The sequence below is a fragment of the Natrix helvetica genome, assembly GCF_964273705.1.
Source record: "Natrix helvetica genome assembly, chromosome: 2".
NCBI lineage: Eukaryota > Metazoa > Chordata > Lepidosauria > Squamata > Natricidae > Natrix > Natrix helvetica.
Window position 1 is genome coordinate 291,950,036 of NC_138552.1, and position 18,308 is coordinate 291,968,343.

At 44.9% G+C, this 18,308-nt stretch overlaps 1 protein-coding gene across 2 annotated transcripts in view; it reads left to right on the plus strand.

Moving 5' to 3' along the window:
• Nucleotides 1–18,308, plus strand: part of BRIP1 (BRCA1 interacting DNA helicase 1) — a 130,290-nt gene that overhangs the window by 52,929 nt on the left and 59,053 nt on the right. For both annotated transcript variants that reach the window (XM_081945389.1, XM_081945390.1), the window contains exons 8-14: nucleotides 487–708; nucleotides 3,432–3,631; nucleotides 6,387–6,519; nucleotides 9,189–9,334; nucleotides 9,434–9,599; nucleotides 10,812–10,952; nucleotides 15,407–15,568. In XM_081945389.1, the coding sequence (XP_081801515.1) occupies nucleotides 487–708; nucleotides 3,432–3,631; nucleotides 6,387–6,519; nucleotides 9,189–9,334; nucleotides 9,434–9,599; nucleotides 10,812–10,952; nucleotides 15,407–15,568 (1,170 nt within the window). The remainder of the gene's footprint in view (nucleotides 1–486; nucleotides 709–3,431; nucleotides 3,632–6,386; nucleotides 6,520–9,188; nucleotides 9,335–9,433; nucleotides 9,600–10,811; nucleotides 10,953–15,406; nucleotides 15,569–18,308) is intronic.

The following is an 18,308-nucleotide window of genomic DNA, read 5'->3' on the forward strand; positions in this document are numbered from 1 at the left end:
GAGAAGAATTAATCCAAGAAAGACTTCAGGGTCAGTTATCCATTCTGCACTCGGCGGATCCTCATGAAATGAAACATACAGGTGGACATATTCGACTTAGGACCACAATTGAGCCCAGAGTTTCCATTCCTAAGCAAGAAAGCTAAGAAAGTTGTTCCCCGTTTTACAACCTTTTTGGCCACCGTTGTTAAGTCAATCACTTCAAATCTGGCTTCCCTATTGACTTTGCTTATCGGACCCTGGTTGAGATCACATCACACACCCACACCCACACACACAGGATGCTGCAACCCTCATAAATATATGCCAGTTGTCAAGCGCCCAAATTTTGATCCCATGACCATGAAGATGCTGGTCATATAGTCCCTTTTTTCCAGTGCCTTTCTAATTTCGGACGGTCACCAAAGGAATGGTTGTAATTTGAGGATGTCTTGTACATGAAGGCTCGTGGTTGTTCTTTAAACTTCCTCCATTGTCTCCTTCCAGGGCCAGTCCTGTTCCTTTTATCATGGAGCCCACAGGCTGACTGAGCATCTCTCCATACCGTCTGCGGATAAAAAACCTCAGGTTTGGGATTTAGAAGAGCTGGTGAGCTTGGGGAAAAAATTCCGATCCTGCGCCTATTTTGCAGCTCGTGAGCTCATGGCGTACGCCGAGATTGTGTTCTGCCCTTACAACTACCTTTTGGACTCCCAGATAAGACAAAGTGTACGTACAAATGCCTTCTACTGATTATCTGTTTCTCACAGTTCCGAGGCCACACCATTGGTAGAGCAATTCTCCTTTACTAGTGTTGTAGCCCGCCAGAGGAGCAGCAGATTTGGACAATGAGGAGGTTGGGGAGGAACATGGGCCAGTCTTGGAGTCTGGGGAAGGCTCTGATGTCGGAGGCAGAGAGGGGGCCAGAGCCGTATGCCAGTTATCAGCTGCCTTCAGAATCAGACATCAGTGAGGCAGACGAACAGCTGGAGCCTGTTCCCAGTGTGCGCATGCACAGAGTTGCCAGACGAAGGGAACAGCTAAAGAGCAGGGGTCGACTTGGGAGTAAGGCCACAGGTGGACGGTGAATGGCCCCTCCCAGAGGACATAAAAGAGGAGCGAAAGGGGAGGGAAATTTGTAGGAGACAATTAGCTCAATTAATTGGTTCGTGACTCTCCTTGCCAAGTCTTGCAGCTATCGGCCTGGCAGCTCTCCAAGCCAGATAAGGTCTGTGACTGTAAATCCTCCCTTAAAAGTCTTTGCTGGATGTGAATGAGATGAATTCACAGTAAATTAATAAGAGGGGTTTTTCTCGGGACAAGGAGTTTGCTTCATGCTCTTGGGAAGCCTCAAGAACAACTGAACCAAAAAATACGACCTACTCCAAAAGTAATCCCTACCTTGATTTTTAAACGTGCGCCTAAAATAAGCCCTAATTAAAACCCTGGCCACTCCAGGGTGCATGGGTATAAATTAAGCTGGGGGTGGGTGCTGGTGGATCTGCCCTACTACTTACTTACCTTTGGACAGTTGCAGCCAGGCCTCGCACACCCCAACACCTGCCTTGCCGGCCCATTGCTTTCCTGAAGTCCTCTGCGGCCGATAATAGAGCTCCAAATTGATCAGTTGTGAATCACTGCAGTTCTTAAATTAGTAACATAGTTGTTAAGTCAATCTGCCTTCCCCATTGATTTTGCTTGTCAGAAGGTTGCAAAAGGGATGACCCGGGACACTGCAAAATATGACACTCATAAATATGAGTCAGATGTCGAGCATCTGAATTCACGTGACCATGAGGATGCGGCAACGGTCATAAGTGCGGAAAATGGCCATAAGTCCCTTTTTTCATTGCAGTTATAAATTTGAACGGTCATTAAATGAATTATTTGTAAGTCAAGGACTTACAATACAGGCTGGGTGCTAAGCAACCACTTTTTTTCCCCATGTGACTGGGAAACACTGCATTAGTTGTAAGTATGAGGACTGGTTGTAAGTCATATTTTTCAGTGCCGTGGTAACTTTGACTGGTCACTAAATGAATGGCTGTAAGTCGAGGACTGCCTGTATTTGTGTTACACTGTAAGCAGCAGCGAATAACAAAAAATTGTTCTGCACTTTAAAGGCATCTAATGTAAAGTCTTACTTTGCTGCAAGGCCAACATTTTTATTTCTTTCAGCAATATCTTTCATGTAGAAAATGTCCTTCTTGTAGCTTATTTGGGTCCAGTTTTGAGAAGTCAAAGGTGAATATTGTGTCCAGGGCAATAACTGTACAAATTCAGTGCAAGATTTCCAATTACAAAAACTTTTATGAGAGAGGTTAGGGAAAAAGTGAGTTGAGTTACTGCTGTTAAAGTAGTAAAAAAAAATTTTTTTTTACAGGAAAAGTAAAATAAATTAAGTAATGGGGGTCATTGGTGCTCTCTGAATTTGGTTGGTTTTTTGCAGACATTTCGTTACTCAACTAGGTAACATCATCAGTGATAGAAGGAAGTGGGTTTTGCTATTCGTTTATATACCAAATGGCTTGCCCTGTCAGTATTAGTGTGAGTGTTGGTTTCTTGTGAAGTCCTTGGTGGTTTCTGAACTTGGTTGTTTCCTTGCAGACATTTCACGACCCAACTAAGTAACATCATCAATGCTAGAAGGGAGAGGGGTTTGTGAAGAGGAGAAGGAGGAGGATGACTGTGGGGCCCTTGGTGCTCTCTGGGTTTGGTTGTTTTCTTGCAGACATTTCATTACCCAACTAGGTAATGTCATCAGTGCTACAAGGGGGAAGGATTTGCGGAGACGACAAAGAGGAAGACTTCGAGGTCCTGGGTGATCTCTGTGCTTGGTTGTTTTTTTACAGACATTTCATTCCCCAGCCAAGTAGCATCATCAGTGCTAAATTAAGTACTGTAATATTGAAACCACAACATGGAATTATAACAAGGTCACGACTGCAGTTTTATTTAAAATCTATCTATATAAAAATGTGTGTGTGCATGCGTGTGTGTGTGTGTGTGTGTGTGTGTGTATGTTCCAGCCCAACTCTGGAACGCCTCGAGCAATTTCAACCAAACTTGGTACATAGATGACTTACCCTTTGGAGAAAAATATTGAGGGTGTAAGACACCCCTAAAACCCCTTGGGGTGTGTGTTCTGTTAAGATACAGCCTGTTGTGCCTTAAAATGGCTTCTACTGTACTGCTGTAAAATGGCTTCTACTATACAGCGCAGTGGAATTGCCATGGTAACAGCTTCACAGTACTCCACAAGGGGGCTCCCTCTGGCAAGGGGGAAAATCTAACATTAGAAATTACCTTAGGTCCGGACATCCCCCCCCCCCCCCATAAATAAATACCCGGGCAATGTTGGGTTATCAGCTAGTGTCAAAATAAAAGCAATGTATGTGGAGGAGGGAGCTGCTTTTGCTAATTGATAAGCTGATCGATCTCAATCTTTGCAGATGGAAATTGAGTTGAAAGACCAGGTGCTGATTTTAGACGAGGCTCATAATATCGAGGATTGTGCCCGGGAGTCAGCCAGCTACAGCGTGACGGAAGAACAGCTCAGATTGGCTCAAGAAGAGCTGGACGCCATGGTGAACAACCACATCAGACCGAACGACCACGAGCCCTTGCGTGGTGTGTGCTACAGTCTGACAAAGTAAGTGAAGCCCACTGAGCAGTGCAGTGAAAAGGAGCTTCTGGACTTTGAGGTGGAAGTGGTTGTTCTACTGGTGGTCATCTAAACTTACTTAGTAAATAAATGAGTTCTAGTCGCCTTAGGCATGAAAGCCATCTGGGCGACTTTGGTCCAATCACCAGGGGACGGTGAATTCTAGTAAGCACAAAAGCTGTGAACTCTGCCCATTCCTGTTTGAGTGTTATTCTTATACTTGTGACAGCTCTTGTTTTGAACTGGGTCCCCTCAGCTCACCTGTAGTTCGGGCACAGACCCTCCTTTCCTTCCAGGGACTTTGGTATACAGCGGTGTTGGCAAAACCTTTTCGGCACTGAGCGCATGCGTGTCTCAGAAGCTCCCACAACTTCCGAAGGCAACTTCTGTTCCGTGGGTTGATTGTTCTCACTGCCAGAAAATTCGTCCTTGTTTCTAGGTTGAATCTCTCCTTGATCAGTTTCCATCCATTGTTCCTTGTCTGGCCTTCGGGTGCTTTGGAGAATAAATTGAGCCCCTCTTCTTTGGGGCAGCCCCTCAAATATTGCAATACTGCTATCCTGTCTCCCCTGATCCTTCTGTTCACTAGACTAACTATGCCCAGTTCCTGCAATCGTTCCTCATATGTTTTAGTCTCCAGTCCCCTAATCATCCTGGTTGCTCTTCTCTGTACTCTTTCTAGAGTCTCCACTTCTTTTTTATAGTGTGGTGACCAAAACGCGCTTTCCCGCTGACAAGCTCAGGATCTTTAACCGCTGAGCCGTCACGCAAAGCATTTCACCTTTTTTTTTTTACCGTAATTGGATGGCTTTGGAACCCTTTTCCATTGCATGCTTTAAAGATGAATTCATGTTGCGTCGAGTGGCGTAAACGGTTCAAGACCCAAGTGCTTTGTGGTAGGCAATTTCATTTTGGGGCCTCTGTTTCAAAATCTGCTTTTGCACGTTTGTGTGAGAGTTTACACCGACTGTGCTCTCTCGTTGGCTCAAACAAAGAGAGGGTTCCTTCATCTATTAACACACAACTTTTAGATCGGGTCCCAAGTTCCCAGCACTGGGACAACATAAATTTTGGGCTCAATTGTGGTCGTAAGCTAAGGACTACCTGTACCTTTAAATGAGGAGTATTTGGGCTGCTTTAACTGAAAAGCTTTGAGGGACCATAGATTTGGTTCTGTTTCCCTGGTTACTTTTTTAAGCATTTTTTTAAATTCAAGACTTGTGATTTTTAATAGTGGCTTGAGTGGTTCCCACCGCAGTGGAAATTTACTTCAAATCTCACTGAACTTTAAGATATTAGAAATTAGTACTATTATTAGGGGTATGACCACAATTGGAACGTCTGTCGCTAAACGAGGTGGTTGTTAAGTGAATGGCATCCAATTTTATGACCCTGTTTGCTGCAGTCGGCGATTAATCGACTGTGATTAATTTAATTAATCGACTTAATCACAGTGATTAAGGGAATCTGGCGTCCTCACTGACTTTGCTTGTCGGAAGCTGGTTGCAAATGGCGATCACATGACCTCCAGACACTGCAACCATAATAAAATAAATAAATACATAATAATAAACCATAATAAATACGAGTGATGTGGTGGCCTAGAGATGGAGCTTTTGCCTCACAATCGGGAGGCTGTGAGTTTGATCCTAGGTCAGGGGTGTCCAAACTTGAGAACTTTAAGACTTGTGGACTTCAACTCCCAGAATTCCCCAGCCAGAATTCTAGGAGTTGAAGTCCACAAGTCTTAAAGTTCCCAAGTTTGGACACCCCTGTCCTAGGTCGAGGCAGATATTTCTTTCTCTGGGCACAATCAGAATTTATCTGCTGAATAAAATTCCGCATTGGAGATAGGAAGGGCATCCGGCTGGTCAACGCTCAGCTCTGTTTAATTGATCTGACTCCATCCCGCAAGGGATTATGGTGGGTCATAAAAAGGAGATGAAATCATAATGTAGTCGCCTGCCAGCAGCTAGTGAAGCTGGCAGCAGAGTCGGACAGTGAGGAGGTTGGGGAGGAACATGGGCGAGTCCTGGACGCTGGCGAAGGCTCGGATGAGGGCTCTGCGTCGGAGGCAGAGGCGGGGCCGAGGCCATCTGACAGTTCTCAGCTGCCTTTGGAGCTAGACAGCAGTGAGGCAGAGGAACAGCTGGAGCCTGTTCCCAGCGTGCGCATGCGCAGAGCCGCCAGAAGAAAAGAACAGCTAAGAAATGAGGGTCGACTTGGGAGTAAAGCCACAGGTGAACGGTGAATGGCCCCTCCCAGAGGAAATAAAAGAGGAGCGAAAGGGGAGTGGGCTTTTGCAGGAAACAATTCGTTTGTTCCTTCGTTAGTTCTTTTCAGGAGTGTGAAGATCTGTCCGTGAATCTCAGAAACTCTGTGCCCAGTCTTTCATTGCACAGCACCTCCTTTGGGAAAATATTTGCATGGCAGCTTTCCAAGATAGATAAGGTCTGTGACCATGAATTCACTTTTGAAAGGCTGTTTCCCAGGCCTTTGCTGAATGTCAATGAGAGGAATTCACATTCGTTTAATAAAAGGGGTTTTGTCGGGACCAGGACTCCGCCTCCTGCTTTTTGGGGAAGACTACAGGTCAGAACACATAATAAATACGCACCAGTCACCAAATGTCCAAGTTTTGATCACGTGACCACTTTAAGGCTGTGGCGGTCATAAGTGGGTGAACCAATTAACGGTCCGCTGTTAACAAAAATAAACACCAAAATTGCCTGTTGTTTTGCAGGTGGTTAAGGGGCGCCTGCGGTCAGCTGATCCAGAGCGGTTACGAGACCTCAAGTAAAGTCTGGAGCGGAAGTCAGATGGTGACTAATTTCCATGAAATGGGAATAACGGATGCTATGTTTCCCATTTTACAGGTAGGAATTTTTAACCATACATGAAAATCACTTTGAAAGGTGACATTTTCAAAACCGTTTGGAACTCAACGGTAAAAAGTATCACACAGGTGGTCCTTGACTTACAATGGTTCGTTTAGTGACCGTTCAAAGTTACAACGGCACTGAAAAATGCGATATGACCCTGTTTCGTAGTTACGACCTTTGCAGCATCCTCGTGATTATGTGATCAAAATTCAGATGCTCGGCCACTGGCATGTACCTATGACGGTCGCTATATCCCAGGGTCATGTGATCACCTTTTGCGACCTTCTGGAGAAGACTGATTCACTCAACAACCAGGTTATTAACTTATCAACTGCAGTGATTCATTTAACAGCTGTGGCAAGGAAAGAAAACTCACTTAGCAAATGTCTCACTTAACAACAGAAATGTGGGGCTCAATTGTGGTCGTAAGTCGAGGACTACCTGTATTAACATTCATCTGGCTAAAACAAACTTACTCAATGTTCTTATATTATTTGGATTTTGCTCTGTGGTCACCTAATAATTGACTCAGGGTTTATTTTGTTTATTTATCTTATTTCTTTGCATCCCACCGTTTTTATTTTTTACAACCTGGCGCCGCCCAGGTATTTATTTATCCCAACCCTCCTTCCAAAAATATCGCCGCAATTTCTAATGTTGGATTTCCTCCCTTACCAGAGGGGAGCCCCCTTGTGGAGTACTGTGACATGGCAACTCCACAGCACTGCACAGTAGAAGCCATTTTAAGGCAGTACGGTAGAAGCTATTTTAAGGCACAGGTTGTATCTTAACAGAACACACACCCCGAGGGAGGTTAGGTTTGCCTTATCCCCCACTATTTATTTCCAGAGTGTAAGTCATCGGTGTACCAAGTTTGGTTGAAATTGCTCGAGGCGTTCCACAGTTATGCTGGAACACACACAAACACAGATATATATATATATATATATATATATATATATATATATATATATATATATATATATATATATATATATATATATATATATATATATGTTGTAATTGTACTGATAAATAAATAAAGGGAGACTAGGATAGATCTATTTCGAGTTAATTAGCTCTCATAGTCATACCAGGGGTTGTAACACAAATACATACATACATACATACATACATACATACATACATACATACATATATATATATATATATTACAAACATCAACTCCATCTACCAATCAGGATGCAACTACACAGCCAATCAACCCACTTACAGCAACAAAGCCAGCACTCCACACTCCGCCCACCAAGATTTATAGAAAGACGACAGCTCCGACCATGCCTTACTCGCACAAACACGAAGCCGGAAACACCAGCCTGAAGATGGCGAGTGGGACCTCGTCGAAACGTCGCCAAGATACTCTCAATCTTAAACGGGAAATGACCCGAATACAACAAGACCAGCATACCTACATCCATGAAAATCTACAAAAACAAATTAGATAGATGATAGATAGATAAATGATAGATAGATAGATAGATAGATAGATAGATAGATAGATAGATAGATAGATAGATAGATAGATGATAGATAGATGATAGATAGATAGATAGATAGATAGATAGATAGATAGATAGATAGATAGATGGATAGATAGATAACTCAAGGCGGTGAACATATCTAATATTCTTTCTTTCTTCTATTTTCCCCAAAACAACAACCCAGTGAGGTGAGTTGGCCTGAGAGACAGAGACAGAGAGACAGAGCCTGGCCCAAAGTCACCCAGCTAATTTTCATGGCTAAGATGGACTTGAGTTCGAGTTTCACCTAGTTTTAGGGTTGAACTGTGGGGTCCTTGATGCTCTCTGAGCTCGGTTGTTTTCCTGCAGATGTTTTATTACCCAACTAGGCGACATCAACGCTAGAAGGGAATGGAGTTACTCTCTGCTGATATACTAGCAACCAGCCCTGTCAGTGTTGGTGGGAGTGTTCTTCAAAAGCTTTGGCAGACCAAAAACACCTTCTTTCTTAATGCACAATTGTGGGATTCTTGATATTTTAAATACTGTGGCAGTCCCATCCCCATGGAATAATTATGTGGGTTCTTTAAAGTCCCTGTTTAACTTAGAAAGGAAAATAGAATAGAGTACAATACAATACAATATGCAAGCAATGTAATGCAATACAATGCAATAGAATACAATATAGGGAATGGAATACAATACAGTACAAAGAATGGAATGGAATACAATACAATATGCAGCGCACTGCAAAGCAATGCAATGCAATAGAATACAAAATATGGAATGGCATACGATACAATACATGGAGTGGAATGGAATAAAATAATGCAGTGCAAAGCATTGCAGTGCAATAGAATACCAAATATGGAATGGAATACAATACAATACAATACAATACAAAGACTGGAATGGAATAGAATAGAATAGAATAAACAGAGTTGGAAAATACCTTGAAGGGCTTCTAATCTAACCCCCTGTCCAGTTTTGGAGCACCCACAACTTCTGGAGGCAAGGAGTTCCACCGATTAATTGTTCTCACTGTCAGGAAATTTCTCCTTGGTTCTAGGTTGCTTCTCTTCTTGATTAGTTTCCACCCATTGCTTCTTGTTCTGCCTTCTGGTGCTTTGGGGAATAGCTTGACTCCCTCTTCTTTGTGGCAACTGTTTTGGCCTTTTCTAGAAACATCTTCATGCCGTGCTCGAAAAGGAAGAAAAGTTTCCTGGGTTTGAAAAAGTGGTTTCTGTTCCAGTTATAAGTCCTTCAACTCAAGTTATCCTAAAAGGTCTCTTTATGGTCATCCAGTATCTGTTCAAAGAAAACCACAGGTCAGTAAAGCTTTCACTGCCATTCTTTTTTCTCCAATTGTCCTTATAATCACATATATTTTGCTGATTTAACTACATTTTCAGTTTGCTTCTCCTTAGGTTTGCTGATGATTACCGAATCGCCCTGCAGCAAACCTTCACCTGGATAAATGAAAATCCACCTGACACGCTGGATATGAACGGTTTCTTGGCCCGTCCCCGGAAAAAAATGCGGCACAAAACGGCCGTAAACAGCCTCAACTTCTGGTGCTTGAATCCAGCTGTGGTAAGATGTGATAACATCTGTGCTTTTAGAGACAAACGAAGCAAACCTATCAGCAACCCTTGGCTTCTTCTTTTTTTTATAAAACAAGGTTTTATTGGTTTTTGAATGTATAGGGAAAGGTAAGGGGATGTACAAAAATTTTGGCAGCTTCCACACTGGTGGTGGAGATCCCTCCAAGAAACTCCAGATTTAACAATCTTAAAAACAAAATATAAAAGAAAGCAGCAGAGCAAATCTTACTCTATATTATCAATCATGTGTTTCTACATTTTTATTTGTCACTTTCTAAAATATCACCAATTGCTATTGTTCCAAATACCTCTATTTTTGTGATCTGAGCCTTTTCGATATTGCTCCTTCTTCCCTGCCCCCAGAAGAGGAACCTTTGGCTTCAAATGCTTCTGGATTGGCTGAATGGAAGGCAAGGGCCATGTTAGCCTTTGCTAGCATAATGTCAGGTGAGAAGGACTAGGGGAGACAGGATAGTAGTCTTCCAATATCTCAGGGGCTGCTCCAAAGAAGAGGGAGTCAAGCTATTCTCCAAAGCACCTAAGGGCAGGACAAGAAGCAATGGGTGGAAAATAATCAAGGAGAGAAGCAACTTAGAACTGAGGAGAAACTTCCTGACAGTGAGAACAATTAATCAGTGGAACAGAAGTTGCCTCCAGAAGTTGTGAATGCCCCAACACTGGAAGTCTTTAAGAAGATGTTGGATAGCCATCTGTCTGAAACGGTATATGGTTTCATGCCTAGGCAGGGGGTTGCAATGCGTGTGTGTCCCTGCACATGCAGCCTGCCCCCTGTACATGGGTGTGCACCCCCTGTACATACCATGCCCCCTCACATGTGCACACAGGCCCGTCGTCCATCACGCATGCGCACACAGGGACTCTGGAGGCGCCCCCTGCATGTGTGCGCACCCCCCCACAGGTGCTCCGCCTCGTGCATGCATCTGCGGCCCCTCACATGCCCCCTCCACCCGCGCATGCATGGCAGAGATCTAAAGACCAGTTGGTCAGCGGGAGGCATGTGCGCATGCACAGCAGAACTGAACTGGAGCGACAGCTCACGTGCCATCAGGGAGGGCGCTGCGTGCCACCTCTGGCATGCATGCCGTAGGTTCACCATCATGGATCTATCGCCACATTTTGGGGCTTTAAAGAGGAAAGCCACACATCCTTTAAATGTTTTCCTCTTGTTTCTTCTCTGCAGGCCTTTTCCGATTTAAGCAGCGTGGTCCGGTCCATCGTTTTAACCTCGGGAACGCTTTCTCCCATGGATTCCTTTTCATCCGAGCTGGGGGTGAACTTTTCCATTCAGCTTGAAGCGAACCACGTCATTAGAAATTCTCAGGTACAAAATTCGGAAATGGTTGGAAGAAATTACTGAGCGAAAAATAGAACTCAAACCAGAAGCATTCTTATTAGGACTACTAGATCAAAAAATGGATAAACAATCTCAATACATGATCATACACATACTCACTGCAGCCAGGATTGCTTTCTCACAAAACTGGGAAAAAATCAATACACCCTCAGTTGAAAATATAATCAGGAAAATACTTGAATGCGCAGAAATAGACAAAATGACAATAGAACTAAAAGAAAGAGAAGAATCGGACTTTTATAAAGTATGGAATAAAAATTATGAGTGGTTAAAAATCAGAAGCCAAAACAGAAAATAGGGAATATAAATATATGGTGATACAAATAATGAATATTATTATAAGTGTTAATACTACGTTTGCTACATTATAGGACAAGGTTAAAGCAATAGGAAGGCAATGCAGAAGGGAGAACTATAAAAGCTAAGCAGGAAAGCTGATATAGAAAGCTGTAAAATTACTGTATATTGTTATGTATGTTCTGTGTTTTGTTTTGTTTTTTTCTTCTTGTGTCCTTTTTACTGTTTTTAAAGATTAAAACATTCAATAAAAATATTACAAAAAAGAAAGAAAAAGAAATTCTCAGGTAAGGTCAGGGTCTCTTCCCACTACCATCAGGCAGAAGACATTGAAGGATAGCCAACCGAACAAATAGTTTTAAAAATAATTTCTATCCTTGGCAGTGGTGAAATCTAATTTTTTCCCCCACCTGTTCTGTGGGTGTGGCTTGGTGGTGGGGGTGTCATGTGACTGGGTGGGCGTGGCCAACTTTTTCATTTTTTAAAGCTTTTTTTTTTCTGCTGGTTCGGGAGAAAAGCAGGAAAAAAATGCTTTTAAAAAGTGGGGGGAAAAAAGCTTCCGACGATCGTGCGGCTCACAGTTGATCCGTGTGATCATCAGAAGCTTTTCTCCTGTGCGCTGCTTGGGGAATCCAAGCATAGGTTAACTTTGTCCATTAGCCTATAGACTGAGTTATGTAATTGTTGGGGTAGTCCAGTTTTTTAACTCAGTCCAGCCTAAAGAGATGTAAAAATTAACTCTAGTTTGAGTTTTGAATTTTATTAAATTTATATACCGCCCCCCTCTCCCCACAGGGACTCGGGGCGGTATACAGACAGTACATATAAAACAACAAAGCAAGAACAACAAAACATTAGACAACCAACATAAACATACGGTCTGTAAAATACCCGAACTCATTTCAAGTTAAAAACAGTCTAAAACCAAATTAAAACCCCAAAATTTACAATATTAAAAAGCCATCCAGGAAGGTCAGTAATTGATTGTACTTATGATTACGATTAGGCTAGGCCGGCTAGCCGGAACAGGTGGGTCTTGAGTTTCTTACGGAAGGAGCAGAGATCAGCAGTAGTTCTAATGTCAGGGGGGAGTTCGTTCCAGAGGGTTGGGCCCATCACAGAGAAGGCCCTATTCCTGGGCACCGCCTGCCCGCATTGTCTAGCGGAGGGTACCCGGAGGAGACCCTCCCTGTGTGAGCGGATTGGTCGTAGGGATCTATGGGGTAGAATGCGATCTCGAAAATAACTAGGTCCCGAGCCATGAAGCGCTTTGAAGATGACAATCAACACCTTGAAACGCACTCGAAAAGCCACAGGCAGCCAGTGCAGCTCGCGCAGAAGTGGTGTTACATGGGAGTACCTGGTACTCCCCAAGATTGTCCGCGCGGCTGCATTCTGAACCAACTGGAGCCTTCGGGTGCATCTCAAGGGGAGCCCCATGTAGAGAGCATTACAGTAATCAAGTAATCAAGTAATCATTACAGTAATCAATCTAGGATAATAGACAAAGCTAACTCTTTATTACACATTTGGATTCCTTACTTTAATTGAAAATCTGCAGAGGCAGCAAAGAGCACAGGGCATTGTCTGGCCGTTCCGACGGGCAGCAGCTCCGCTGAATGCCTGCTATCCGATCAATAGCTTCAGCAAGATCCTTTCGAAGCTTAGCGATGCTTTGAGTCTTCAGCGAGATCTCCTTGTGGCTTTCGTGGCCGGGAGATTTTTGGCGGAAAGAAATGCAGCCGCGCGACTGTTTGTCTTCATAGTCTGATGAGAGTCGGTTCGCTGCTCTTCAATCCGTTGCCGTTGGTTGAGAATAGGTCCGCCATTCTCACGCCGGCTGGAGTGGGCGCGACCCTCCCGATTTAGTGCGGTCAGTCCCGGAGTACTTTCATCATTCTGCCGCTATTGCGCCGTTACCGCTGAGGTTTGCCATCGCAGACATGCTGTCAGGAGTCGCAGAGGCAGTCTGACGAAGGACCGTGGCCATTTTGTGGCATATTTGAGTGTCGTGCCGAATTGCTATCAGCGGCGGCCATTTTGAGAGCTGCTTTTTTTGCGCCAAAAGCGAACGAAATAGGCGCAGCTTGTAATCCGCGCCTAAACTGTTGATGTCATAATGACCGTTATCTGGCCATCGGAGGTTGGTTCGCCACCAGTCCGATAGTGCACGCGGTTGTCTCTGCCTCACAGCGATTAGATCAGCCTTCGCCTCTATTCTATCGCATTGATATCAGGACGTGAGCTTGAGCCTTTCAACTCTCCCTCCTATTAGCATAATGGCGGATCGTTCCATCTCCTGAGGCAGCGCTGGAAATTCTAACTCTTCCCCACTGCATTCTGAAACTACCGGGACCAACACTAGGATGGGCAGGGCCATCACTAGGGCCACTAGCCACAGGTCTCGCACGTCCTCCGCAGCCCCCGATAGGGCCACAAAGCGCAAGGACAAGGGCAAGACATCTTCCAAGGCACCCGTAACCACCAGTAGGCCGCCACCAATCTTGTTACCTGAGGGTCCTTCCCCAGGCCCTTCCCTTCCTTTGGCGGGGATCCAGGGCTGGTCTCCTGACCTCCCTCTTCCCCAAGGGGTGCCTACTACAGAGGAGGGATGGGGCCCCAGTCTCCTGGTCCTTCTGAGACTAGCCCAGCGCCAGCGCTCACGCGCTCAGGCCCCTCAGCTACCTTCATACTGACGGCTGCAGGGACTTTCAAATATGATATCTGCAGCCATTTCACAAGGCGTGGATGCAGAAATGCAATACAGAATTCAGTGGCCTCGGGTTTCAGCCTTGTCTAGGGACTTATCTACCTCCCAAGCTGACCCTCCCATCACCGCTTCCCTCAGTCTCAGTGAAGGTTCAGTGCTGGGTGAGGAGGATGAGGTGGCAGATCAAGAACTTTCAGATGACAAGGGCCTAGCAAAGGACAGGCCTGCCTTTCCTGCATTATTTCGGCCTACCTTATTTAAATCCCTTTTATACAAAGCCAATGGCACTACAATATGGGGGGCGCCACCACTCAGGCTAGCACTGCAGTAGGCCTAGACTCCACGGAACGACTATTTGCGGAACAGGTACAGGAACAGGATACCATACCCTGTCTGAAACTGTTTCTGGACGTTGTCCAAAAGCAATGGACGCAACCAACAGCTGTCCCTCCACTCAGTAATGGTGACAGGAAACTCTATCCTTCTACTCCAGAACTGGACGGAATTCTCCAGTTCCCTGCAGTAGACCCTCCAGTGGCAGCATTGGCTTCCCCAGCCTTGATTCCATCCGAAATTTCCGAGTTAGTCATCCGTAAGACGCACCAGGTGGCTGCCTGGGTGTTGCGAGCCACTACGGCGGCCTCGTTTTTTAATAGAACATCATTGGTTTGGCTCAAGCAATTACAAGCCAGGCTTGCGCCCGATGACATGGGTCTCCACCAGGATGTTAACAAACTGGTGGAGGCATCGGAATTTTCTTCTGCTACCCTCAACGCGGCCAAATTCGCATATCGAGCGGTATTTTGCAATGTTGCATCCCGCCTCCTCCTTTGGCTTCGCCATTGGCAGGAGGACTTACGATCCAAATGGCGCTTAGCTTCCACCCCGTTTAAGGGCGGGACTCTCTTTGGTGCCGCGTTAGACTCTATCCCAGCGATGGTGAACCTTTTTTTGGCTCGCGTGCCACAAGTGGGGGGAGCTCAGGGGGGTCGTGTACGGGCGTGCCGCACCCATAATGCAACGCGCGCGCCCCCAGTGCGCATGCGTGCACAACACGCAACTCCCCCATTTTTACATGCTTTTTTCGCCCTCCCCAGGCTCTAGAGGCTTTATAGGAGCCTGGGGAGGGTGAAAACAGCCTCCCCCCCCCCCGAGGCCCTCCGGAGGCTTCAGGGACCGTCCAGAGGCTTCCCTGAAGCCTTCGGAACGCTTAAAACGACCCTCCGAGCAAACCCGAAGTGACTTCCGGTTTGCTCGGAGGGTCATTTTAAGCGTTCCGAAGGCTTCAGGGACTGTCCGGACGGTCCCTGAAGCCTTCGGAGCGCTCAAAAGGATCCTCCAAGCAAACCGGAAGTGAGGAAATTTTATTCCTGAATAAGCTTGCTTACCAATGCCCAATTCAATATCCCAACAGGTCTGGATTGGCACCATTGGAGCAGGCCCGAAACGCCGGCAGTTACGGGCAACTTTCCAACATACAGAAACGTTTGACTTTCAAGATGAAGTTGGCGAGCTCCTGCTGTCGGTCTGTCAGACGGTGCGACGTGGGGTTTTGTGCTTTTTGCCCTCTTACAAGGTAAAGCCCATCATTCTTTTCTATAGAGGAGTGTGTGTGTGTGTTTGTATGTTTTACTCTTCTGTTTCTGTCAAAGTCATCGCACTTCCCGGAACCAATTAACAATGAGTACCAAGGTACCATTGTACAAAGATGATTAGGGGACTGGAAGCTAAAACAGAACGGTTGCTGGAATTGGGTATATCTAGTTTGATGAAAAGAAGGCTTGGAGGATGGGGGGAATGATAGCATTCCTATATCTCAGGGGGCTGCCCCAAAGAAGAGGGAATCAAGCTATTCTCCAAAGGGTAGGACAGGAAGCAATGGATGGAAACTAATCAAGGAGAGAAGCAACTAAGGTAGAATTTCCTGGCAGTTAGAACAATTAATCAGTGGAACAGAAGTTGCCTCCAGAAGTTGTGAATGCCCCAACACTGGAAGTCTTTAAGAAGATGTTGGATAGCCATTTGTCTGAAAAGGTATAGGGTTTCCTGCCTAGGCAGGGGGTTGGACTAGAAGACCTCCAAGGTCCCTTCCAACTCTTCTCCCCTCCCCTTTCCTCTCCCCACTCCACTCCCTTATTCCTCTAAACTACAGCACTAGCACTTAGACTTATATACCGCTTCACAGTGCTTTCCAGCCCCCTCTAAGCGGTTTTACAGAGTCAGCCTATTGCTCCCACCAATCTGGGTCCTCATTTTACTGATCTCGGAAGGATGGAAGGCTGAGTCAACCTTTAGCCGGTGGGAATCGAACTGCTGGCTGTCGGCAGGCAGCAGAAGTAGCCTGCAATACTGCACCCTAACCATTGCGCCACCATGGCTCCTATCCTATCCTACCCTACTCTATTCTATTCATTAAAAACTTGAAGGTCTGTTTGTCTATGTCTAAATAGATATATACATCAACTTCCTTTCTTTTTCCCAAAAGGGGGTGGGGGGCTGCTCTAAATCAGCCATTTTATCCCCTATCCTTTTACTACTCCTTCAAAGAGTGGCCTCTTGTAACATCCCTTGGCATCCAAAGATTGATTCAGTCTCCTGATTTAAGCCAGCCCATCGATGCGAGCTTTAATGGTGACCATTTTTAAAAATATGGTCACTGATCCCCCAAAAAAGTCTTGCGCGCCTTACCGACGGGCACAGTGGCGTAAATTAACCTGAGCGATAAAAACATTTTACTCCAATTTGGTAGCTGCCCAGAGAAGCACACATACCCTGTAAAGGAGAATATTATAAAGTGAGAAGATTACTCAGAAAAACGCGAGGTGCTTTTAAACAAGATTAAGATAAGGGGTCATTAAGATGCCTGTCGCCGAGCTGTCTGCTCTTCAAATACATCCTGGCTGGTGCCTGCATCTTGGCATGATTCATTCAATATGTCTCCTATCCCAAGTCAAGAGCAGGGGGGGGAAAGTCTTAATCATTTTATATCTCAGGGATGCTGCGATAGGAACGTTGCATGGTACCGATAGACTCCCAACACCGAGATTATTATTATTATTATTATTATTATTATTATTATTATTATTATTATTATTATTATTATTATTATTATTATTATTATTATTTATTCTTTATTGTTGGGGAAATGTCGACCATTCTTAGTGACGACTCTTCCTCTTGAACGTTGATTTGGACAAGGGCCAGAACGTTAAGTATACAACCGTATGCATTTCTGTAAAAAAATAAATGACGTGCCAGGGAGACGGTGAATGGCCATTGTTCATCCCGGCTGCGTCAATTGGGGCCATGGGAAAGCAGGGCCCACAAAACCCTCAGAATTTAACCCCCTCGGTTGTTTTAAATTCAATCTCGAATTGGAGAAAGGTGAGCTTACAAAGTGCTCTTGGGCCATTGGTGCACCTGAGGGTAGGACAAGAAGCAATGGGTGGAAACTAATCAAGGAGAGAAACAATTTAGAACTAAGGAGGAATTTCCTTATAGTGAGAATAATTAGTCATTGGAACAGCTTGCCTCCAGAAGTTGTGAATGCCCCAACACTGGAAATCTTTAAGAAGAAGTTGGATAGCCATTTGTCTGAAGTGGTGTAGGGTTTCCTGCCTAGGCAGGGGGTTGGACTAGAAGACCTCCAAGGTCCCTTCCAACTCTTGTTATTCTAGTCTATTTTATTTTTTAGGTTTTTCTGCCCCTTCTTGTTTGGGGGGGGAAAAATCCCCCCTAAATTTCCTTACTAATTCTAGTTTATGTTGGAAGAACATACCCACGCCCCTAATGGGATCCGAAACAACTCGGGAAATGGTCAAATATTTCTCCCCTTAGGTATCTTGAGCAGGAATGTTTCAGGTGCGGGGAAGAAAGGAGAGTGATCTGAATTGACTTCAATAAATTTCTTCCTCCCCCTAAAAAAAATAAAAAAGGAAGGCAGCCTGTTGAGTTCCCCAGCTTTTAAAAGCATGAGGGTTTGAGGGCTGGCTGTTAAAGCCAGCCGATGGCAACATCACAAGCTTGAAACAAAGGCCAAAAAAAGCATTTCCCAGAGTGCTGGGCTTGTAACGGGACCATTAATGAGGGCAGAAAGGCTTGAACGCAGTTTGCACGTTCTTGGGTTTCAAAAAGAGAGTTTGAGGTCGTGCGTTATTAATGCGCCCGAACATCTGGAACTGTGTAAAAGCCACAGACGTTGAGCAAGTGCAGTGCTTCCCCCAGCTAGGTCTGACGCTGACCCATTTCCTCCCTTCTTTTTTTTTAAAAAATGGAAACAATAAAATGATAATATCCAGATAGGGGTGTGGGTTGTT